The 23,586-nt window shown below is 37.3% G+C and overlaps 2 protein-coding genes and 8 non-coding genes across 21 annotated transcripts in view; 9 read left to right on the top strand and 1 right to left on the bottom strand.

Annotated features, from left to right (window-relative positions):
• The window catches only part of C1H11orf54 (chromosome 1 C11orf54 homolog), a 34,451-nt gene extending 23,296 nt beyond the window's left edge, over positions 1–11,155 (bottom strand). For 2 of the 5 annotated variants that reach the window (XM_074216466.1, XM_074216470.1), the window contains exons 1-2: positions 11,090–11,155; positions 4,593–4,727 (exon numbers count right to left, since the gene is read on the bottom strand). In XM_074216466.1, the coding sequence (XP_074072567.1) occupies positions 4,593–4,650 (58 nt within the window). In that variant the 5' untranslated portion in view covers positions 4,651–4,727; positions 11,090–11,155. Of the gene's footprint in view, positions 1–4,592; positions 4,728–7,399; positions 7,544–9,420; positions 9,550–10,522; positions 10,743–11,089 lie in introns of those variants that run through there. The other 3 variants (XM_074216468.1, XM_074216469.1, XM_074216467.1) reach the window with 3 other exon arrangements.
• Positions 11,156–11,289: 134 nt separating this feature from the next.
• On the top strand, positions 11,290–23,139 carry TAF1D (TATA-box binding protein associated factor, RNA polymerase I subunit D). Of its 8 annotated transcripts, none has more exons than XM_074216460.1 (11): positions 11,290–11,378; positions 12,812–12,938; positions 13,516–13,900; positions 14,430–14,602; positions 14,773–14,821; positions 16,076–16,118; positions 17,772–17,838; positions 18,955–18,999; positions 19,607–19,663; positions 19,961–20,026; positions 20,365–23,139. In XM_074216460.1, the coding sequence occupies exons 2-10, from the start codon at positions 12,868–12,870 to the stop codon at positions 19,968–19,970; spliced, it is 900 nt and encodes a 299-aa protein (XP_074072561.1). In that variant the 5' UTR covers positions 11,290–11,378; positions 12,812–12,867; the 3' UTR covers positions 19,971–20,026; positions 20,365–23,139. The 8 variants fall into 8 exon arrangements, with proteins under 8 accessions (XP_074072561.1, XP_074072560.1, XP_074072559.1 ...); XM_074216459.1 differs by having other exon boundaries at positions 13,513–13,900; positions 19,961–20,030; XM_074216458.1 differs by having other exon boundaries at positions 13,513–13,900; positions 20,365–23,137.
• LOC141510722 (small nucleolar RNA SNORA40) lies at positions 15,783–15,910 on the top strand. The gene has a single exon (XR_012475142.1). It is a non-coding gene; the product is annotated as a small nucleolar RNA SNORA40 (small nucleolar RNA).
• Positions 16,436–16,569, top strand: LOC141510711 (small nucleolar RNA SNORA18). Its single transcript, XR_012475133.1, has one exon. It is a non-coding gene; the product is annotated as a small nucleolar RNA SNORA18 (small nucleolar RNA).
• On the top strand, positions 16,710–16,780 carry LOC141510782 (small nucleolar RNA SNORD5). Its single transcript, XR_012475182.1, has one exon. It is a non-coding gene; the product is annotated as a small nucleolar RNA SNORD5 (small nucleolar RNA).
• Positions 17,562–17,698, top strand: LOC141510696 (small nucleolar RNA SNORA8). Its single transcript, XR_012475121.1, has one exon. It is a non-coding gene; the product is annotated as a small nucleolar RNA SNORA8 (small nucleolar RNA).
• LOC141510704 (small nucleolar RNA SNORA1) lies at positions 17,971–18,099 on the top strand. Its single transcript, XR_012475127.1, has one exon. It is a non-coding gene; the product is annotated as a small nucleolar RNA SNORA1 (small nucleolar RNA).
• Positions 19,390–19,462, top strand: LOC141510695 (small nucleolar RNA Z40). The gene has a single exon (XR_012475120.1). It is a non-coding gene; the product is annotated as a small nucleolar RNA Z40 (small nucleolar RNA).
• On the top strand, positions 19,699–19,818 carry LOC141510708 (small nucleolar RNA SNORA32). The gene has a single exon (XR_012475131.1). It is a non-coding gene; the product is annotated as a small nucleolar RNA SNORA32 (small nucleolar RNA).
• Positions 20,062–20,196, top strand: LOC141510701 (small nucleolar RNA SNORA25). The gene has a single exon (XR_012475124.1). It is a non-coding gene; the product is annotated as a small nucleolar RNA SNORA25 (small nucleolar RNA).
• Positions 23,140–23,586: the final 447 nt, after the last annotated feature.

Raw genomic sequence — 23,586 nt, 5'->3', positions numbered from 1 at the left:
GGACTAAAAATAAAGTCTTTTCTAAATTAGGAAATTTATTTTTTGTAACTATCATCACCACTTATAACAATTTAATGAAAAAAGGCTATTTATTATCAATATACTCAGAAGTATGCAATAAAGAACACAATTATATCTTATTTTCTATACAGAATAAAATTCCAAAAAATAGCTAATCTAGAATTATTATAGATCAATAGCATTAGAAACCACAAATTTTCTTAATATCATCTAAACTGGTGGTGTCACACCCAAATAAAAATGTAAACACGCCTGAATACTGTTTATTGGTTTACTTTTAAATTGAAATATCATCTCTTTTATTGCATTTTATTTATATTTTAAAATATTTTCCAATTACATTTTCATATATTTTAGTTTGCATTCAGGAGTGCCATGAGTCCAAGGTAGCCCCCACATGTTTGACACCTCTGGTCTAAATACTGTGAACCAGGAAAAATCTTTTTATAAAAGAGTTTAAATTTTGGAGATGTTAATAAAGGTAATGAAAAATTCCTTGGCCAGAAATACCTCAAAAGGGATAAATATTTGTCTAGATTACTTATATACAGCTCCATTTATCATCATTTAAATTAATGACTCTCCATTTCCTTCAATTACACAAAATAGTAAATGATGATGTCTAGGATTGTCTAGAATTTAAAGTTCACTAAGTCTCTTTTCTGAAGTTTTGAGGTTATGAGCTTCCTATGTAATTCTGAGTTTAATTGGAATTTAGTGGGATTGGCAGCCTTGAGGTCTGTCAGTTTGGTGAGCTTGGGTCCTAGATGGTAAATATAATGAATCTTGATTTGGTGACTGAGGCCTCTAAACTTGGGGTCTTTGGAGTGGAAAAATCTTATTGGTCTCTCCCTAAGTCCTAACAGAGTAATAAACTTGTATCTTTTCTACTTAGCAAAGTCCAAGCCCCTCAAAGACTCATTTGTGAGCCTGGGTTTCTTGTATAAGCCACTGTTGTGGTTTAGATTTGGACATGTTTTCAAATCCACCTATGCTGTTGGCAATCATGAGCCCTCTTTTCCTCAAGTCCCTAAATCCATGTCTTTTTCCACTTCACATTTGCCTCCTTTCTGATTTTCTCCATTTCCATCCTTCCTACAACTTTAACCTCTCAATGTCTTACCAATCTCTCTTTTTACCCTCTCAAAAAAGATACACCATTGTGAACTTTCCTGTCTTCATAACTGAGAGTCCTCTAAACTTTTTTCTTCTTTTACTTTTTTCATCAATTCTTCTTCTTCTCTCTCATTATTCACTTTCTCTTCTTCAGGCTTTTCCATTGAACATACAAACATATTTAGGTCTCTCCGATACAAAAAAAAAAAAGAAAAAATTTCCCCTCGATCATGTTACTTCCAAATGTCTCATCTTTCTCCCCCTTTATTAACTACTAAAGTTTTGACTACTAAAGCTTTTTTTAGATAGCTATGAGAAATTAGATTATATCAGTCAGATGCAGTCTTTAAGAGAAAAGAAAAGTAAAAGAAATTTAGAAATGTATTATCAAACTTCTACATTTCCTGCTTCTTCTTCCTTACTACTCATTCACTTTTCAATACCTTGCAATCTAGTATACATTTTCATTACTATTGAAAACAACTCTTTTCATGGTCACTGACAATCTAATTATCATTAAATCCAATATTCTCATGCTTTGTTGCATTTACCTAATAATAATAATAATATTAGTTATAAATGGTGAATCATTTATTATATATAAATTAAAATAATAAATTGTCTACCTTTCTTGATATTATCTCCTTCCATAGATTCCATGACACAGCAATCATTATAGTTGACCAACTTTTCTTTTTTTTTATTATGTAAACATTTTGTTTTTCCAACTACACACAATGGTAGTTTTTACTAATCATTCTTTTTTTAAAATTTTATTTATTTATTTTGAATTTTATAATTTTCCCCTAATCTCACCCCCCCCCCCCCAGAAGGCAGTCTGTTTAATCTTTACATTGTTTCCATGGTATACATTGATCTAAGTTGAATGTGATGAGAGAGAAATCATATCCTTAAGAAAAAAAAGTATAAGAGATAACAAAATTATATAATAAGAAAACTTTTTTTTTTAAATTAAAGGTCAATAGTCTTTGGTCTTTGTTCAAACTCCACAATTCTTTCTCTGGATACAGATGGTATTCTCCATTGCAGATATCCCTAAATTGTGCCTGACTGTTGTACTGATGTTGACCAACTTTTCTGACCAATATTCTCTTTCTTTTTTCCTAACTCCATATCCTCTTTCTGTACTTCAAAATAATGAGTAGGAGGTTTTATTTCTCTTTTTTCTATACTCTTCCTTAATCACTACCATTGCTTTGATGATCAGTAGATTACTATATACTTGACTTCAAAATTTTTATCTTTACCTCATCCTTCCCAAGGGCAACAGTATTTTATTTCTAGTTGCCTACAAGTACCTCAGACTCAACATATCTAAAAATATCTTTTCCCCCAAACCTGTTCTCCCCCAATACCTCCTTCCTATTTCTCTTGATGGCACCATCTTATTCCCATTCAACCACACTTATAATTTCAGTCATCTTTGTCTTTTTCCTCCCTCTTCCCTATATTCAATCATCTTCCAAATCCTATTGATTCTATTCCTATATCTCTCATATCTGTCCATACTCTCAACGTCCACTGAAACTACTCTTGTTCAGATAGTTTCATTTTTTTCTTTCTTAAGAGTCATACAAGAGCCTCCATATTGATCTTCCTGCCTCCAGTATATTCTCTTCATCAATCCATCCTTCAAACATTATTCATTAATTATTCAAGTATTCTTTCTAATGTGGGACTAATTTTGTTGACTTTTCAAAACCTTCCTCACTATCTACCAGGTTAACAGCTAAAGTGTGAACCTTAGATTCAAAGGACTTTATAGTCTAGTTCTAACTTATTGTAATTTTGCTCATATTAATTAGCAAACCTGAATCATTTCCCTCTGGTGAAATACCATACCTACCCCTGGCTATTAATCTAATTTAGGACCTCTTAATGAAAGACACTGCGCCAGGTACTAAGTATATCAAACTGATCAATAACAGAAAGTTTTTCTATGAAAAGGCATGCCAGTTTCTATTAAGGAAATGCTGCAAAAGCAATGAAGAAACTAGGGGATATTTATATCTGTATTATGACAAATGTCACTGCCTGGAGAAGTATATTGATGGCAGAAAGACTTAGATCCTTCTTAGACTGTAAACTAGGGACTGTCTTTTGTATTTCTCTGCCTTCCCAGTGCTGAGCACTGTATCTAGCAGATAGCAGATACTTAAGATTGTCAGCTGACAGAAAGGATATGAAAACTGATAACAGAACAATATGCCCAGAAAGAAAGGTGAGTATTTTCCTGGCTGCCAGCCATATCAAGTAGAGATTAAAGAAAAGGGTTCACTCAAATAGCCAATCCTTAATTGTTGTTTTTTTTAAACTTCTGGTCACATGGAAGTCTGAGAAAGCTATCAAAATTGAAATAAAGCAGGTAGTGAAACCTGAACATACTTCTGAATAGTTTGTTTCATCAGGGGAGGTTGGACTAACAATATTAATTTGGCAAAATTGTTAAACAACAGTCAACCAATACTCAACAGGATTGTTCTCTGTTTAAAGCTTATTTTAACTAGCAGAATTTTAATAAATCATAAAGTTGCTGCCACTGCCTAGGCCTTGAAATCAATTTCACACATATTTATTAAGTGCCTACTTTCTACAGAGCCCTGTGTTAGGTGCTTGAGTGGTGAGAGATTTATGAAACAATATTTCAAAATGGCTGTGATTTGATCACTGATCACAAATTAGATTTAAATTCCTTATACACTTTAACAGATGACTTGTTTAGGTATTGTGAACAAAAATATTAATTGCTTGGTGGTCAACCTGGTGAGTAGTCTCTCCACATTTAGTGGGCTCTTCTAATGAGAGTTACACTGAACCTGTCTTTCCTTCAAGGTCTTTAAGGCTTAATAGAACTTACCAAACCTTGTATTCCATTAAATTTTGAGAACTATGAAGAGGCATCAAAGGAAAACATTAGTGAAAACTTAGGAAGGTACAAAAAGTTAAGATACAGTTCCCAATCCTCATTGAGGTTGTGTTTAAGGTTGTGTTCAAACAGAAATACACATACACAATCATATTAAATGTAATGGGGCAAGTGTATAAGAGGGGTAAAAGTATTTCATTTGGGGAAGGAAAAATAATTTCTGACTTGGGATCAGACAGATTAGCAACTGTAATTATCATAGTAACTTTTCCTCAGTAAAACTCTTAGTTTAAATATGTTCTATAAAGGTAGGATTTTGGTATAATATTATTTGTTATTTGTGATTATGACAAAATTTCTGGTTCTATATCCCAACCTAAGGCTGAATTTGCTATTATTTAAAGTACAAAATAGTTTTAATTGAAAGGAAGGAAAAATGTATTCATATAATAATTTAATTCAATACTTTAAGAACCCATGACTGAAGAGAAAAAAATCATGTAAATAACAGCTTTCAAAAATACATATTTAGATTAATTTTAAAAGCTGCCATAATGTTTATACTTACCCCCACCAAGCTCTTCTAAACTTGGCACATGAAAAGAAAATTTCTCAACATTTGCCATTTTACTATGCACTGAGTTGGAGGAAAAAAGATACTTTAGGCTAATTTACTAGCATTCACAGCACATCTGATATGCACCTGTCAATAAATATAAAGAATCGTTAATTAAAAGAAGACAAAATAACTTTTAAATTTCTTTTGACATATATCTATATAATTTAAAAATGATGCATTTATTTTGTTTTTTTTTTTTTCAAGGCAATGGGGTTAAGTGGTTGCCCAAGGCCACACAGCTAGGTAATTATTAAGTATCTGAGGTGGAATTTGAACTCAGGTACTCCTGACTCCAGGGTTGGTGCTTTATCCACTGTGCCACCTAGCTGCCCCTGTTTTCCATTTTTTTAAGGAGACAGGGGGAGGTGATATAAGGAACCAAGAATGAGAAGTGCTTCCTCTACATTCAAATGACAGTGACCAAATGCATTAGTACATAAAATACAGTCGCTTTCCTACCCTTAACTTGGTTGATTCCTTCCCTTCTTATTCCTTCTGGTTTCTCTGGACTATCACTCCTTAAGTGATATTCCAATCCATCCTCCATTCAGTCACCAAAAGAATTTTCCTGAAGCATACTTCTGAATATGTCACCTCCCTACACAATAAACTCCATTGCCTTCAGGCTCAATCCATTGATGTTCAAAGTCCTTCATAATCTGTTCTCTACCAGCACCACCCCGACTTCCAGTCTTCTTACATGTTACTGGTTGCCATGTTTATGATCTAATGACCCAGGCCTCTAGGTTATTCCATACGCTATCCCTGGTTTTGGGCATTTTCTCTGATCTCCACATCTGGAACGTTTTCCCCTCCACATCTCTGCCTTCTGGCTTCTTTAATTACCAGCTAAAGTCCCACCTTTTACAGAAAATCTTTCCCACCACCTCTTAATTCTAGTATGTTCCCTCTGTTAATAAATTAGTTAATTTATTCTGTATGTAGTTTATTTTTACAGATAACTGTTGTCTCCTTCCTTGGATTGTGAAATCCTTAAGGGCAGGTACTCTCTTTTGCCACTTTGTACCCAGTAAAATGGGAACAAAAAAAAGCACCTACTTTTCAGAGTTATTGTGAGGATCACATGAGACTTTTCCAAAAAAAAAAAAAAGCACTTTAGCATAGGGTCCAGTACATAGTAGGCAGTTAGGCAGTTAATAAATGTTTACTGACTGAGTTACTCTTTCAAACTTGTGGCTATTGCAAGGCTCCTCAAAACCTCAGTGCCACTCTCCAGTGACCCTTTCTTGGTTCATGAACATAACCTCTCTCCATCGTGAAATACTTCATATTTCAAAACTTCTTTATATTTTGCCTACCCTTTAGCTCCATAGAACTAACTACACTTTCCACATTAGAAACTTAGAAACTTGATGTCTCAGAAACGTCTCAACATCAACATATCCAAAACTAAACTAGATCTTTCCTTTCATACCCAACCCTCTTCCAGACTTCCTTACTTCTGCCAAAGAGAGAGGTAACATGTTTGGTTGTTTTCAATCACTCTTTGTGCCTCCATTTGGGGGTTTTTGTGGCAAAGCTACTGGAATGATTTGCCATTTCCTTCTCCAGTTCACTCTACAGATGAGGAACTGAGGTCAACAGAGCTAAGTGACTTGCCTAAGGTCAGAGAGTGAATGTCTGAGGCCAGATTTAGAATCAAGAAGATGAATCTTTCTGACTCAGGCCCTGTGCTCTGCTGAGCCACCTAGCAATCAGTATGCAACAAAGATAGAGTCAAGAAGAACTGGGTTCAAATTCTGCCTCAGAAACTTATTAGCTCTATTATCTATAGGCAATTCATTTAACCTTTTAGTGACTAAGTTTTATTAAGTTTAAAATCAGACTTGTGATCCATATCTTGGGATCCATTCTTCTAGTCTCCCAGATGTCTAATCACATATCTTGCCACCTCCATAATTATCACTCAGGTCAGGGTCCTTCTCTCCACTCACACATGCTTAGACTCCTGTAGTGGCCTCTTAATGAATCCTCTTATTTCATCTCTCCTCACTCCAGTTCATACATCGAAGAGCTGCCAAAGTGATTCTCCTAAAACACAAGTCCCACTGTCTTATACCCCAATCCAATCATCTCCAATGGCTGCTCACTAACATTAAGATCCAATACAAACTCCTCTTTTTGGTAATTAAAAAACCTCTGCAACTTGGCTCCCTCCTATACTTTCTTGCTTTATTATATGATGTTTTCCTTTTACACTCTATGGAAAGTAGCCTTCTTGTTTCTTCTCAGAAGACCTTCCATCTGCTCATTCATCTGTCTTGCACTGGCTATCCCTCAAGCCTGGTATGCATTTCCACTTCATTATCACCTTTTAGAAATCCTGATTTCTCTCAAAGTTAAGATAAACCACCACTTACTGCATGAGAACTTTCTTGCCTCCTTCCTCCAAAAATAAATTACCTTTTCTTTATTTTATAGGGTGAGAGGCAGGGGGCTATGCTGGACAGAGAACTGGATTCCAAATCAGATCTCTGACCCATACTATCCATGCGACTTTCTGGCAAATCATTTAACCTTTCTGTCCCAGTGAATTCTCTTAAGACCATAGTAAATAATTTGGAGAGAATGGGATAATCTTCTTTGGCAAAAGAAGCTAACTTATCTGTGAATTCCTAATACTAATTAAAGCCCAGGTTCAGTTCCTGAATCATCTTACTTAGAAGATCACAATCATAAATGTAGTGCCCCAAGGGACCTTATTAAGGAGTGCAGGGTTCAACCAGTCTACCTACTTTGCAAATGAGGAAATTGAATTACAAAGAGATTTTAATGATTCCATACTGACTTCAAGTTATAACTCTGCCAACAGAAAACAAACTTGAGGGTAGGAATTTTGTCATCTTTGTCTTTGTATCCTCCAGAGCCTGGTACACCCCCTGGCATATGGTAGGCATTTAGTAAAAAAAAAAAAAGTTTGGAGAAGAGGTGGACAAAATTGTAAATGATGAATGGGAGAGAGTGAGGGAAGAAATAAACATTTACATATGACTTTCAAAAGGTGAGGGCACAGTGCTAATTGCTCTTCTTCTTTAAACAATATTATCTCATTTGATCCTTACAATAATCCTGGGAAGTTAAGTGCTATTATTATTATTCCCATTTTACTGTAGAGAGAACTGAGGCAGACAGATAAAGTACCTAGCTCTAGATCACACAGCTGAGAAGTATCTGAGATTAAATCTGACTCCAGGCCCAGTGTGCTCTCCACTGGATCAAAACCTTTTTTTCTGCCAAGGGCCATTTGGAAATTTATAATATTATTTGAGGGCTACATTTGGTCAAACATTTAATTCACTTCTAAAAAACTCCTAGATTTATTGAATCTTGAGTCCTGCCTGCGGTTGCCTTGGCAGCACCAAACCAAATGGCCCATCTAACCTGCTGCCACCAATTAACTTCCTACTGGGGGCCTTTCCTTTAGTGCTAGGGTTCTCAAGTGATCCCAAAGTGAAATACAATATATATTCATTACTCCTTTCAAAAATCTAAGTCAATACTTAATGAGGAAAGCTGGGTGGCACAGTGAATAGAGCACTGGCCTCTGAGTCAGGAGGACAGGAGTTTGAATCCAGCCTCAGACTCTTGAGATTTTACTAGCTGTGTGACCTTGAACAAGTCACTTAACCCTGATAGCCTCCCATCCAAGGCCATCTCTAGCTGTCCTGATCCATATCTGGCTGCTGGACCCAGATGGCTCTGGAGGAGAAAGTGAGGCTGGTGACTTAGCACAATATCCCCTTACTCAAATCCAATTCATGTGCTTGTCAAGGCATCACCTCCCTGATGTCATGGTCTTCTTCAAGAGAGGACAAATGTCATCAATAGTTAATTTCCCTATAAAGGCATCCTTGATAATTTACCATGACTCTCCTTTCACAATATGTGTGTGTATGTGTCTGTGTGTACTGTGCTGTATAAGAACTTTAGAATTGATGGTACAACATAAGAGACACTGGCATAGGACTGCCCAACATGGCATGCCCTCATTAATGAGGATGTATGCTCTATGAGGAAGGCAGAGTAGAAGCAGCTCAAAGGAAATCTGACATACATAAGTTTAGAGGTGTTTACATATTTGTGCCCAACCTGTGGTAGAGCATTCCAAACTTGTATTAGTCTGATCAACTACAGTAGGACACAACAATTTGTCTCAAACATAGCGATGTCATTTTGATCTTTTTCACAACGAAGGACAAGAACCAAATTGAACTGTACTGTGTTTTGCAATTGCTTCTATTTTCTTTTGTTAAAAATCATCTCTCATAATCTAAATTAAATTTTAAAACTCTAGGAGGATAGCATCTCTACTTGGTGATATTTCTGTCTTGAGAACCCCATTCTTCATTTTCAGTTTTCATTTTTCCTAGTTCAAAGAAGTTAATGGCTTGACTTCAGGGATTCTTAAGTTTTCCTCAAAAGAGCAAGATCAGACGATAAATAAGTATGTTTGAGAGTCAGTTAGTAGATAACACTGAATTAGGGGCATTGGAATTTTCTTGTTGAGCTACATCAGGGATAGGTAGGTTAGAAATAAATGCAATAATAATTTCTTTGTCTCCTCAAGAGAAAAGAACAGTCAACTAAATAGTAGGGGATTGTTAAAATTAGGTATTATACCACTGTATAAGAAAATAAATGCAAACCTTTAAAAATAATTTTAACTGGTATTAATTAGCTGCTTGAAGTTGAATTTTAGTCAAAAACAGCAACCCTCACACAACCAAAATCTTTTCTATTTTTCTTGTTTGTTTACCTAGCCCAGGGCAAATTCCTTCTCAGCCTCCCAGGCAATTTTCCAAGACTAAATTGCAGCATAGGTAGGTACCTTCTGTATAGATAGAATTAAAGGACTTTTCTCCAGCATAAGTTCCCAATCCCCTTCAAATGATATTTGATTTTCTATTAAAAAAGATATTAAAAAAAGAAAAACGTCTCTATTCTCTTTCCCTCACCCACCAAAAAAGTCTACCCCTTAAATCTCTGCCTTCCCTAGGGGACAGCACCCAAAAAGCCAGCTTGTACAAAGGTTGTACATTTAAACGGCCCTTTGGCTGTTAAGCATTACTAGCCAAGCATTCAGAAAACAAGGCATGACCCTTGCCCAGGATTTTCTACCTGTACAGACAAGGGGAGGAGGGACCTAAAAGGAGAATGGCTCTCTCAAAATCTGGAAAGACCAGAATCATAATACAAAGACTAAGTGGCTGGAGACTGTTGCGTCAGGGGCTAATAATGAGAGAGAGAGAGAGGGGAACAGCTCCAGCCTTCCAACAGTTTGCAGCTTGAGAGAGTAGGTGATCTCTATCTATAAATGTCACCGTAAAGGATTTCTCCTAGCTTCTTAGATTGTTAGACCCAGTAAGAAAGGTAATATTATTAGGGGTAGTTAAGTGGTGCAGTGCATTGAATGGTGGGCTTGGAAGTCAGGAAGAATTGGGCTCAATACTTACATAGGACCCATGGTGAATCCCAACCAGTTTCCTCATTAGTTTATAAAGGCTCAAAAAAAGATAACACATAAAGCACTTTGGAAATCTTAATGAGTTATATATATATACATAATATATATATATATATATACACACACACATATATATACATAAATGCCAGCCATTACTACCCCCCATCTTATAAATGGGGAAATAGGCTAGAAATCTGTGGCCATGGTCTTCCAACATCTCTCCTCTGACTGTGCCACCACTGCTCTGGTACAGGGCATCACCAACTCATGGCTGGGCTACTGAGATAGTCTGCCCTGGCCGTTAGGACTCCCCTCACACGCCACCCCCTACTCAGTGAAGTCCACCAGCTCCCTGCCATCTCCTGGTGCCCTTCGCTAGCGGGCCCGCTCCCACCTTTCCTTGGTCTCCTGGCTCTGCCCGCAACAAGACTCCTCCAGTCACAGTCTGTCTGTCCGTCCCTTCTCACTTCCAGTCCTGCCTGGAACCTGAAAGCCTTTCCCAATCAATCCCGCCCCCGCCCCGGCTCCATTGTTTCTAGTCTATGCTCCTGTGGCTTGTTTGTGCCTATTTTAAACTTGATTGATTGATTGATGGAAGGCAGTGGGGCTGAGTGAGCGGCCCGGGGCCACGCGGCCGGATTTGGCCCGCGGGGCCGGTGCTTTATCCGCAGGGGCTGCCTTTCACGGCCGTCAGACTTGGTGGGCGGCGCCTAGGCTAGGGAGGCCCGAGTTCAAGTCCGCCCGTGACCTTGGGTCGCCTGCCGAACGGGGCCACCAGAAGCACCAGCCCGGCCGGGGGGCGCGAGGGGCGGCGAGCCAGTGCTAGTGAAGCGGACGCGCGGGGGCGCTTCCTGCGGGCTCGCCTCCTCCTCTGCAGCCCCGGGAGCGGCAGCCAGCGCCACGAACTGGGGGCTCCCGGGGCCCCCGCGCGCCCCCCCACACTCCGGCGCGCCCCACTTACGCGGCCGGGCCCGCTACCTCGGCGCCGGGGCTGGATCTGGCCGAGGCCAGGCGCCCTCGGACCCGCCCCCCCACTCCGAGCTCCGCCCCCGCCGCGCCACGTGGTCTCGGAAGGCGAGGCTCCGCCCCCGCCGCGCCACGTGGTCTCGGAGGGCGAGGCTCCGCCCCCGCCGCGTCTTCTCGGTGGCAACCGCTCGATCTCGCGAGGTTTGCTGCTCTCTTAACCGGGCGGCGAGCTCCCGGCATTCCTTTTCCTCCTCGCGCGACTTGGGCCGCGTGTGGCGAAGCCGGTGAGTCCGCTTTTCCTCCTCCCTGCCTGGGGCTCATCCTGCAGCGTCTCTCGTGACTTAGCTTGGGGAAGGGGATTCGTGTTGGGGGGTCTCCCCAATGGCAGAAGCCCCTCGCGGGCTGGGCGAAGGCCCGGTGACAAAGGAGCCGCTAACACGCTAGCTTCCCCCGGGGGGCTCAGTGCCGCCGCTGGCTGGTTTCTTGGGGAGACATCAGGGAGCTGGAGGTGAAGGAGAGAGACTTCGGGGCGCCCCAAGAGCCTCCCATTTACAGAGCCCGAGGCGGGCCCCTGCGCTCCTATGGAAGCGACAGAATAACATGGGCTGAGCAGACCGGGGTCATTTTTTTTTAAAAGGCGAGATGATTGAAGGAATTTGTGATGTCATGACAACTGAGAGAAGCTTAAAAGCCCCCCCAAAGTCAGGAAGGGCTGACCGCGTCAGAAGGCTGTTCGGTATTGGAGAATCTTGGGAGTTGGAAGGGGTGGAGGCAGGACATGGTGGTGCGCAAGGCCTCTGCGGCCAGCCTGTACAAGAACCTTGCACATCGCTGCTTGCTGCCATCATTTATTTTTTAGTCGTGTCTGACTCTGCAAAAATACTGAAGGCGGTTGCTCATTTCCTTTTCTAAAGTTCTTGATGAGATAAATGAAGACCTAGTGACAGGCTTGAAGTTAAACTAGTGAGTCGATCTCTTACTATTCTGAACATAAGGATCCCCGCCGGCTCCCATATTTGCTTAATTTAAATAAAGTAATGCTGTATTTTACTCTTATTTTAATCTGAGTAAATCTAAACCAGGTGAAAACTTGAAAGGGAAAATAACTAGGATCTGAATTAAGTTCAATGTGATTTTGAGTAAGTCCCTTGACCTTTTAAGAAGAGAAGAGATAAAAAAACAAGATAAATTACAGGTTACTATAATTATATTTCTGTCACAAGACCCTGAATTAAGTGATATCAGTATAAATAGGACAGTTTGGGAAAAGGGATGAATTTGTAGAGTGGAGAAGGGAATAATTTAAGTTCCTATCTTTAAATGTATAAGTCTATTGAATGAGTTCTTCAAAGTGCCCGTCATAAGGGTCTTTTTAACATTCAAAATGACTTCACAGACAGTATCTAAGAAGGGGTTTAAATATGTATTGAACATGTTAAGTATCTTCCCTAGATGAGTATAGGTTTTTCTGTGTAAAAGAACAGTTGCCAACCACTGCGGCTAAGAAATTGCTGACTTCACTTATACTGAGGTACCTCACATCTTTGACTGGATTACGCAGTTAACAGGCAAAATAAGTAATTAGCAAATTCAGTAAGTAATGGGGATTTATTGGAACCGCTACTGCTGCCCACACTACCCTGAAAAACCAGCAACTAAAAACTAAATTGGATGGAAGTATATACAATGGGCAAATCTTTCTTGTTTTTCCTTTTAGATATTAAAGAAACATTTAAATCCAAGAGGGATAGAATGAAACTACGAATTTGAAAAATGAGTTTGAAGAAAACCTCCCTCAGTCATACAGCTTTGGCTTCAGCTGGTTCACTGGTAAACAATGAAACGTGAGTTTGCATTTTTAAGATAATTAAAAAATGGGGATTTAAAATGCATCTTTTGAGAGTCTTGACCTAGTAAGCAGAGCTTCCCTCGATGACCAATTCTATCTTCACTCTTGTGGAATTGGAGGCTTTACTGGGAGGATCTGAAAGAAAATTTTTTAAAAAGGTTTTATTAGGTTTTTTTTTTTGCAAGGCAAATGGGGTTAAGTGGTTTGCCCCAAGGCTATGTAATAATTGTCTGAGGCTGGATTTGACTCCAGTGCCACTGCCCCACCTAGCTACACCTGCCTCATTGATTTCAAATTGTTCTGTTTCTTTCAGAAGCATAGTCTATCCTTTGCATATGAACCAACATTTTTGGAGTTTTCTATTTATAGTACCTTTGAGGAGATGCACACACAACATTTTTTTTTTCCTTAGGTATTAGAGATAGTTTTTGAGGGGTGGAAAAGTAGAGTTACTGGAATTGTGAGTAGCAAGTTAGTAATAACTTTTATTTCTTCTTGTTTTTACTCTGCAAATATCTTAACTCCTTGGGAATGATTCTAATCTGCAAATTTGGTGATTGTTATTACAGCAGTGATGACTCAGATTCTAGCAACAGTTTATTTAAAACTCAGCGGGATCCTGCCTCACCCAAGCGAAAACCAAGAGATGTTTCTACCTCAAATGTGATACAGTCAACGAAAAATTGTCATGTTAGAGATGACTCAAGTCAGTCCTCTTCAGAACTGGAACCATTCAATTTACGAGTTGTTTTTGATAATTGGAAGAATAAGAAGAGAAGAAAAAGAAAAAAATACAAGCCTACTGGAAGACCAAGGGGAAGACCAAAAGGAAAGCTTAAAGAACAGCCTTTAACCTGTATAAAGTACCCCATTAAAGATAAAGGTTTACAGTTCCCTTTGATAGAATCAGAAGATGGAAATAAATCTTTACATTGGAAGGAAATTTTAGGCTATGAGGTGAGGCAGCAAATTTTGAAGTTATTAAAGATAATGAAATGGTGTGCCTATTTTGCCCATACATATAACAATTTGTATTTCTATAAAAGGTTCAATAATTTTTAAAGAAGACATTCAGGTTGAGAAAGGCTGTGCAAAAAACCAGTGAGTGCTTGTGGGGGTAGTGGGGAAGATCCTCAAGTGGGGCTTGGCTCTCAGTTGATTGAGTCCCATGGTGAAGAACTTAATAAAAGATGTGATGATTTGAGCTGCTACCAGAAAAGATTGTAGAAAAAACGGAAAACAGCATTAAAACAGATTAAATGGCAGAAATGACAAATGAATTTGTAGAAGTAAATCCTTAGGTATAGTTACTAAACCTGGATGAATTACTTAACATAAACTTTACAAAATGGGGCTAATGAGTTTTTTTGAGAGTACTCAGAAATACAATTATCAGGAATATTTCTCAGGTGTCTTCAAAATTATGAGCTTTAAGCTTTAACAAAATTCCTGTTCACATCTGTTGAAGATTTCTATTTCTTTATAGCAAGCAGTTGCAAGAGGGTTTTTCAACTACGTTAAGGAACGGAAATCTGAATCCCACCTTAGAGAAGCTTTGAAACAACTAGATGTTGATGAAGGTTTAGAAGAGGACTTAAGTGTTCGGAGATACAAGTATTTAGATGATGAGGGATCTCTCTCTCCTATAGAGGAAACTGAGTAAGTTGACATGTTTTAGTGCTCTTATATGTATGCATATTGATCCCTCCCTTTGTATTGCTTTTTTTTTAATACAAGTCAGTTTTTTGTCTCAACTCCCATACTTGAATTATACATATTTCTTTGGTCTTAACTATAAGTATCTTAGTGTGTGTGTTTTAATGTTTCAGTGTGGAAGACAGACAGTTGGATGATAAAGAATGTGATGTTAAATTAGTGGTGAGTAAATATGGATTGGCATTTTGTGGACTTTAGCCAACCCCCCCCCCCCCGAAAAACCCTTAATTTAAATTTAAAAGACTGTTTGATTAGATGTTCATCTTTTAAAACAGGCTCAGGGCCTTATTGGTCTGCCAAGGCAATTGGAGGAAGCTGAGTTCTTTCAATCTAGCAAATTTTTAGGGGAGAATTAATATAGTGTTTGACCAAATAAAGTTCATAAGTTTTATAAACATCCAAATGACCCTAGGCAGTAAAAAAGCTTACCCATTACTATTTAAAAAGGCTTTTGGATGTTGCAAGTGTTTGGGCATGAACTTTTGAGTCCGATTTTTTGCCAAGTCAGAATACTTGTAATAACATAAGAGGATGATGACATAACAAGAATTATGACCCTTAACTTTATTGTTTCCTTAAAAGTTCTGTCTAAATTATCTACAATTAAATGTACTTTAAAATAGCCTAGTTTTAGTAGTTTCATATTTTTGATTTAGGAAAACAGTTGTTTCATAGTAAGTACTGAATTCCCCAAGAAGAAGAAAAAAAAATGAAAGAGTGCTAAAGAATAGAAATGACACTCAAGAAAATAGTTGCAAGAAAGATGAAACCGATTTGCCCAGGAAAAAAAATTCCTTGGACAAAGGGAAAAGAAATGGTAAGTAGTGTTTATTCAGATTTATTGTGCTAGGAGAAATATAGATTAAAACAATGCCAGATATTTGCATTTCTACTGGCAAGAGATTTTCTCAGTAAGTGTTCACAAAGAATTCACATGTTCTGTTCAATTCTGGCATTTGGTTTGTAATAGTACTATAATAGTACTAAAAATGGGATATTTCATTACATTTAAATATTGTGTGCTTCATTTTGATTGTTTTTAATTCATAAAAGCTGTTAGGATAAAATGGAGCCAGTGGTTTTTTTTTTTAATGCTCAATTTGAATTTCCATGATTATACCATTGCACTTTGTTTAGCTTTGTTTTGAATTATAGACAAAGACTTGCAGACAGGTGCAAAGAATAAACCCTCTTTTGCAACCCACAACCCATTGTTTTGTATGAGTTGTGATACATACAAGAAGGGACAGTTAATGACTCCTAATAGTGTTAATGAACAAACTAAATAGACTCAAAATTGCATTCTTCCATTCAGAGTGCTTGCATTAAGAATAAAAATGAAATGAAATTGGTTGGAAAACTTTCATACCTACCATGAAAATTGAAATACTTTATTCTACTTCCATTCTTCCTCAGGAATTTGCATTGACAAAGTCAGTGGTTACAGCTAATTATTCAGGTATGAAATTTCTGGTAAGTACAATGGGGGAAGGTTGCTGAATTTTTCAGCTTTTTACCCTTAACTCTGGTCTATCAAAAAAGATTCTTAATATATATTCTCAACCTTAGGTAATTGTCATTAGGATGGGATACATTTTTTTGTTTTTATAGTCACAATTACCATTACATTTCGATGACTAGGAATAGCAGTTTATGACAAAAACAGATGTTATCTAAATATTGTCTGGTTCACCAAGATTTCAGGATAGCACAATTAAATGGAGGGGGGGGAGCTTCATAGATTTATTTTGAAGAGTAAACTTTTTTTATTTGATTTTTGAGGTCTATCCCGATGGGTCCTTTTCTGTAGGTCCTTGTCGTTGGAAACGCCTCAGAGAGCAAAATGTGTAGTTTCGCTTTACCCACTAATCTACTTACTAGGTCTGTGGGGATAAAACTACAAGACAGACTTCTCTAAAGCAGTACCTGTTTAAATAATGTTTCTCTTACTAACATAAATTTTGTTTCTAGGTGATTCCGGTTAGCTGATTTCTTTGAATGTTAGACTAAGGTAAGTTTAATCATTAGTTTTAGCAATAATCTGCTTATAGTTCATATGATGAATTCTTTTGTTCAACTGCTGAGTGATAGAAACATGAACTAAAATGAATTCTGACAGAGCTGATTTACATCTATTCAAAGACATTTGTGGTTCTACAGTTGAAGTGTTCTGCTTTAACAAGTTATATTTGCCCTTTTTTTTAGCTTATCTACAATTGGGAATTCACAAAATATGCTCTCTGATCAAACAGAAGTTGGTTTGGACCAAGGTTATGAATATGAATTGCTGCCTTAGCCCTCAGCTTGACATCTTAATACAGTTTATTAAAATTTAAAATCCAGGTCTGTATTCTCATCATACTTCCTGTCTTGTATTAATAGTTTGGTTTTATGGTGTTGATTTTTCTTTCTATTCAAGTTGACTTTAACATTTAGTCTTCAGCATTTTATTTTAGCCTACTTACTGTTGAAGGCTTAATGTAGAATCATAATATTTAATGTGCGATCTATCCCTGATAGTTTTGTTTCATTTGCACATGTTTGATTCATTTACATCATTAAGGTTTTTGAGACCTTAATCAACTAGCATAGGACCAAGCCATTAAGTCCCTAAAATGGTTTCCTTTTTTGTGGGGTAGGGGTTTTCAAGCAATGAAATTAAGTGCCTTGCCCAAGGTTACACAGCTAGTATCAAGGAACTGAGGTCTGATTTGACACCTGATTCCAGGACAAGTACTATTTCTAGTGTGCCACCTAGCTGCCCCTTCTGAAATGGCTTCCTAGAAAAAACTCTTCACTTTTAGGAAATAACTTAGGGAAGTGGAGATGGAGGCTCCTACCCATGTTATATTTTGGTAAAAGGAACCAGGGTTATCATTTATGGATATCCATGTCTTAAAACTGCACTGTGTGGTATCTGCACCCAGTAATATTATTGTTGGGTTGTTCATAAGACAGTGCTAGAAAAATTCAGTATCTGGCATCGTTGGTTACATGCTCTTTGTGCATGTTCAACCTGGTATTTCTATTGATACAAGCAATTTTAAAAGGTACATTTTTTTTAAAACATTTTGCTACTGAGTTGATCCACAAATACAGATATTTTCTTTAGGAGAAAGGTATCCTTTCAGGACCTGGAAAGCTGTTGAAATGGAAATTGGCAAATTGATACAATTATGGTAGGTGATAATTTTCCTGTGATTAAAATTTTACCAGTTCAATAATTTGGTGATATTGTGAGCTCACTTTGACAGTGTTCAAAGTAGATTAAGGAATATGCCAAGCTTTAATGGAAATATTCCTTAAAGAAATGCCATATTCCAAATAATCATGGGCACATTTGGAATTTGTGTTCAATTTATTAATGTGGCTACAATAAGACAGGTTTTGCTTCCATCACTAAAGATTTATTAGTGGTGACAATGAGACCTGTAACAACCTGCTTTTAGTTTATGATTGCACTTTAATACAATATTAAGTTTTATGTACTGTACTGTGGACAATCTGCCAAATTGCTTGTCCTCTTAGAGGGGAAGGGAAAGGGGAGGAAAAGAATTTAGGAACTCGGAATTTTAAAAACCTAATAATTTTAGGGGCAGCTTAGGTGGCACAATGGATAGAGCCACCAGCCTGAGTCAGGAAGATCTGAGTTCAAATCCAGCCTAGCTGTGTGACTTTGGGCAGGCCATTTAACCCCATTGCCTTGCCAAAGGTCCTCCTGCTCTAACTACTGCACCACCTAGCCTTCCCTTAGCATATATTTTTGAAGAAAAAGCTTTTTATGTTCCAAAATTGAACATTGCCCTTTCCAGTGAAAGGATATATTAAGAGAACTGATTTCTAAGCCAAATCTGAAAAATCCTAAAACATAAAAATTAAAAAATTTCTTAAGAGATTCCTTTTTTATAAGCTATTTGACCCACCCAAAACTGTTGCCCTGATATTTTAACATTTGCTAACTGTTAAATCTTTATTCCCTCCACCCTCGTGATGTCCTCAAATCTTTGAAATTTTTTTTAAAGGCGATGGGGTTAAATGACTTGCCCAAGGTCACACAGCTAGGCAATTAAGTGTCTGAGGATGGATTTGAAATGGTCCTCATTCCAGGGCCAGAACTCTTATTTAGACCGCCTAGCTGCCCCCCCCATCTTTCAAAGAAGATAGCTATTTTGGTGAATATTACCTTTCCATAAGAGGTTAGTTGTGTAATTGTGTGGGGAGAAGTAGAGATCATGGGTAGGTATAGAAGTGTATGTACAAGAAGTTAACTGCCTTTTTTAAACTTAAATTTTTAGGAAGACCAAAGCTGGATTCTTTAAGGCCAGTTTTCAACATTCTAAGTAAGTATTTTTTTTTAAGGTGCATTTTTTTTCTTGATTATGGACCACAGATATTTATATGGAATTTGGCAATTTTGATTGATATTCATCTGTTACATTTCCTTATTTATGTGATAACATGTACTGCTAACAGAATGTTAAGCTGATTTCATACCTTGGCACCTCCATGTTTATGGAGTCCCTTTGTGTATGGTCTATGAGGTCATAGGGTATAGGATTATCTGGGAGAATCAAATGAAATGGCATCATTGTTGGGTTGTCCTGGGGGTTGATGGTGATGATTTACTCGAATTTGGGATTGTGTGGAAGTCTAAATCCCACCTCAGAAAAAGGGTTGCTGATAGGGCTGTAAAAAGTTTGTAGAAACTGGGTAAATAAATAGGACGTGAAAGATGTAATGATGATAGGCAAAATGTTCAACTGCTCTGAAGAGATGAATGAAAAATAGCCTTTCTGAACATCTAGGTTCTTTGTGATTAAGGTCTTAACTGAACAGAGGAGAAATTGAGCTCTTCAGTATGATAGTTGGGATCTTGAATATTTCAGATTTTCTTGATTACCTCTACTAAATGAAAAATTAAGTCATCTTTACTAAATGTTGTCACAGGTGTATTTTACTTCAGCATGTCAAGGAACAGAATTGGGAAAGAGCCAAACTCAAGAGGTAACAAAGTAATCTTAATTCCTTGTCTTTCTGTCTGGTCATTACCAAGGCTTTTAGAATGCAGTTTCTGATTGCTGTGGACATGACCACAAAAAAATAACCCAAGAGGTTTAAATTTGCTACCTTTAGTAGCATTTGACTTATTGGGAACAGTTAAACCCAGAAACCTGTGCTGTTTGTATTGAACTATTATCAGTAAATATTTACATCAGCAGAGTCTACCACTGTGCTTAGTCAAGCAAACAACATGGAATAATAAACAATGGTCTAAAAATGTTATTTTTCTGCTAATTTTAGATCAGTTTGACAAGTATGCCGAAGCAAGCTAACCTGTAATTTAGACGAGCTAATTTTTCAAAATGGGTAGGTAAGGTTTCTTTTTCTGATACTGCTTTACCAGGTCATTTCAAAGAGGGCTTACATGGCTATGAAACCAGGAGCTCTTACGCTATGGCCTAAAAGGAAAGTCTCTATAGTTGGATGCTTTGATTAATCAACATATTATCATGAGTTCTAACTAAGGAGATACAAGCCCACTGATACTGTTGTACCAAGAAAATTCTGATTTTATTGGACCTTGTGTTCAATTGCTGTACTCTTCAAAGTAGTATTAATAATGATAATTTGTCATTAATAAAGTTAACTTAGGTCTGAAATCACCTAATTGTTGGCATTAAATTTTGCCATGTTTTGTTTTTAAGTGACTGGAGAAAGACAAGACAATAAGAAGACCAAGAGATAGTAGAAAGAGCCATTATAATTCCTGTGCCATCCATGTTACAGATTCTCTGGAGAAACAATTTTGGGTTCCTGTACTTTTATAATGAAATTGGCATAAATTTTAATAAAATCTACTATTTCACATCTGTTTTGTAATCACTTATTTCTAGGAATGGAGAATTAGAACTCATCTTGACTCTTGAGATCTGATTGTTAAGTTTGGTTTTTAGCTTTTGCAAGGCAATGGGGTTAAGTGGCTTGCCCAAGGCCACACAGCTAGGTAATAAGTGTCTGAGGCCGGATTTAAACTCAGGTACTCCTGACTCCAGGGCCAGTACTGTTATATTCCCTCTGCAATTATAGCAATTTTGATGTGTATCCCAGTTCCAGAGTTGGAGGGTACTCTAAAGGCAGCTCCTTGGAAGCATAACCGATTGAAATGACTGGTTTAGTTGTCAGAAGAAATTTTAAATGGTGAGAGTAAGGCAGTAAAGAGAATAAGAGGAACTTGTATTCAGTGAGCCACACCTTTCCCCTCTAGATGGGATAAAATGCAGTTAATCAAATTTAGCTTTGACAAAAATCACTACTTGGAAAGCTTATTTAGGTTATGCTACAGAAGACATCAAAAGGTGTGTGTGTATAAAAAGATAACCTTTTTATCCCACAGTAAAAAACCTAATAGATTTTACTACAGCTCTTTAATTTTCTGACCTTTGCTTCAAAGGAAATAAGCATTTATCAAATGTTGGACATTATGCTAAGTGCTTTACAAATACAGTAATTAAAACCATAGTAATTTTTTAAGTTGGTTGCTTGCATTTTTTTTCTTTGCAAGGCAATGGGGTTAAGTGACTTGCCCAAGACCATTTAGCTAGGCAATTAGAAAGTGTCTTGACTCCCAAGGCCAGTGCTCTATCTACTGTGCCACCTAGCCACCCCCATTCCAACAAAATGTCACTATATTGGGACCAAGGTACAGTATCAGACTGGCTGATCAGACCAATATGAGCTCAGATGGCTTTACCACAAGATGGGCACAAATAGTCCACGTGAACCATGAACATGTGGAGTAGAGATGAAGCTAAACTTGCATACCACATTTTTTAAGTTAGTGTTCTTTTGTTCCTAGAGCATAGAGGGCCTGTCATATGGGATGGGCCTGTGCCAGTGTCTCATGTGGTAGTCAATTCAGAATTCTTAAGAGACCCTAAATTACATCCAAAGAGCAATAAAAATGTGCATACTCTTTGATCCAGCAAACCCACCACAGACACATACCCTGAAGAGATCATGAAAGGGTAAAAACATACATCACTTGTAAAAAAATATTCATTGCAGCTCCATGGTGGCAAAGGATTGGAAATTGAATGAATGTCCATCAATTAGGGAATGGCTGAAAGAATTATGGCATGTTTAGGGAACACTTATTTTATTAGAAACCAGAAGGGATTCAACCAAGGATGGATTGATTGATTCTCTGTTACTTGTGTTCATTTTGGCCTAGCATCAGCACAAATCCTCATGAACAACTGATTGGATCAACAAAAGTTGTGTACAAACCTCTTTTCTGCCCCTGGAACTTCTAATTTTCAGGTACACCATATCCCAACCTCTCATTTACTGTACAAACTGATTATTTAAAATGTGGAGAAAATGACGAGGGAAATTGCTCATGAGGATCTGATTCTAATTGAAAAGAAAAGTGTTGCTGAAATACAAAAGGCCTTTAATAAGACTTGACATATTAGTAGGATTTTTAAAATTACGTGCATTTTCTTAATTGGGCTTCAAAACAGTTGTTCGGGTAACCAGGTTTGCAAGGTGAGGGGACAGAATTTATATAAGAGTAAAGGAGGAAAGATGAATGGCCTCCACTTTTTCAGTAAAACATGGTTCTCAGCTGAAGAGGGTTGGAGGAAAGGAAGCTATGGGAGATTTGAGAAGGATTGAAAGGGTTTGGAAGAGGCAGTGTCAAGATGGCAGCATGAAGCTAGCATGCTCCCAGACTTTTTCCTGATGTAACTTTACATGAAGCCTCTACAGATATCTTAAAGCTACACCAAAAAAGCAAAAAAGTTTCTCAACTCAAGAGCTTGTGGATATCTTTAGCAAAGGGGAAATGGGTAGTAGGTGTAGGTGTAAGAACAGTAAAGCCAGCAGGGAGGGTCCAACACACTGCACAGGCAAAGGATAAGTCAGAGACCAGATCCTGGTCCCAGCATAAAAAGCTTGGGACTATACTCTCTGTACCCCAGGAGCAGAGCTCAGCAAACAACAACCCAAAAGAGCACTAACCGTACAAAGTCACTATGCAGAAAGGGATGTTAAAAATGCCATCTCAGAAGAAATTGTTTACAAATGAAATCTCAAAGGAATTTATGAACTGGCTTCAAATCCAAAATGCCAAGGAAGACCTTAAAAAAGAATTTAAAAAACAAAGACGAGAGGAAGAAGATAAATGGAAAAATGAAATAGGAATTATGAAAAATTGAAAAAATCAACTCCTTTAAAAGTAAAAATGAACAACTGGAAAAAGAGTGTGACCATCAAAAACCAAAATCAATCACCTAGAAAAGGAATACAACTCATCAAAAAGGAAAATTAACTAAATGGAAAAGGAAAATACAAAAGCTGAAGAAAATAAAATCCTAAATATTAGAATTGGACAAATGGAAACTAATGACTATGAGACACTAAGATTCTGCTAAACAAAATAAAAAAAACAGCTGAAAAAACCATAAGTTATTAAGAAATACTCTTGTCTGTCACCTCTTTGTAAAGGGGAGACATTTAATGAAAGAAAAAAATAACATAAATTGCAAAAGAGATAATTTTGACTATTAAAAGGTTTTTGCACAAATAAAATCAATGCAGTCCAGATAAGTAGAAAAACAAAACTTGGGCAACAATTTTCACACCTAGTGTTTCTGATAATGGTCTCCTTTCTAAAATATAGAGAATTGAACCAAATTTATAAGAATACATGTCATTCCTCAATTGAAAAATGAGCAAAGGCAGTTTTCAGATGAAGTTATATATATATATATATATATATATATATATATACATATATATATATATATATATCTTTCAGATTAAAGTATATATTATATATATATATATATATATATATATATATATATATATATATATATATATATATATATATACATGTTAGTCATATGAAAAAATGCTCCAAA

Source organism: Macrotis lagotis, chromosome 1 (assembly GCF_037893015.1).
Source record: "Macrotis lagotis isolate mMagLag1 chromosome 1, bilby.v1.9.chrom.fasta, whole genome shotgun sequence".
Taxonomy (NCBI): domain Eukaryota; kingdom Metazoa; phylum Chordata; class Mammalia; order Peramelemorphia; family Peramelidae; genus Macrotis; species Macrotis lagotis.
The sequence above is the reverse complement of the archived record's forward strand: the minus strand, read 5'-3'. Positions and strand labels throughout refer to the sequence as shown.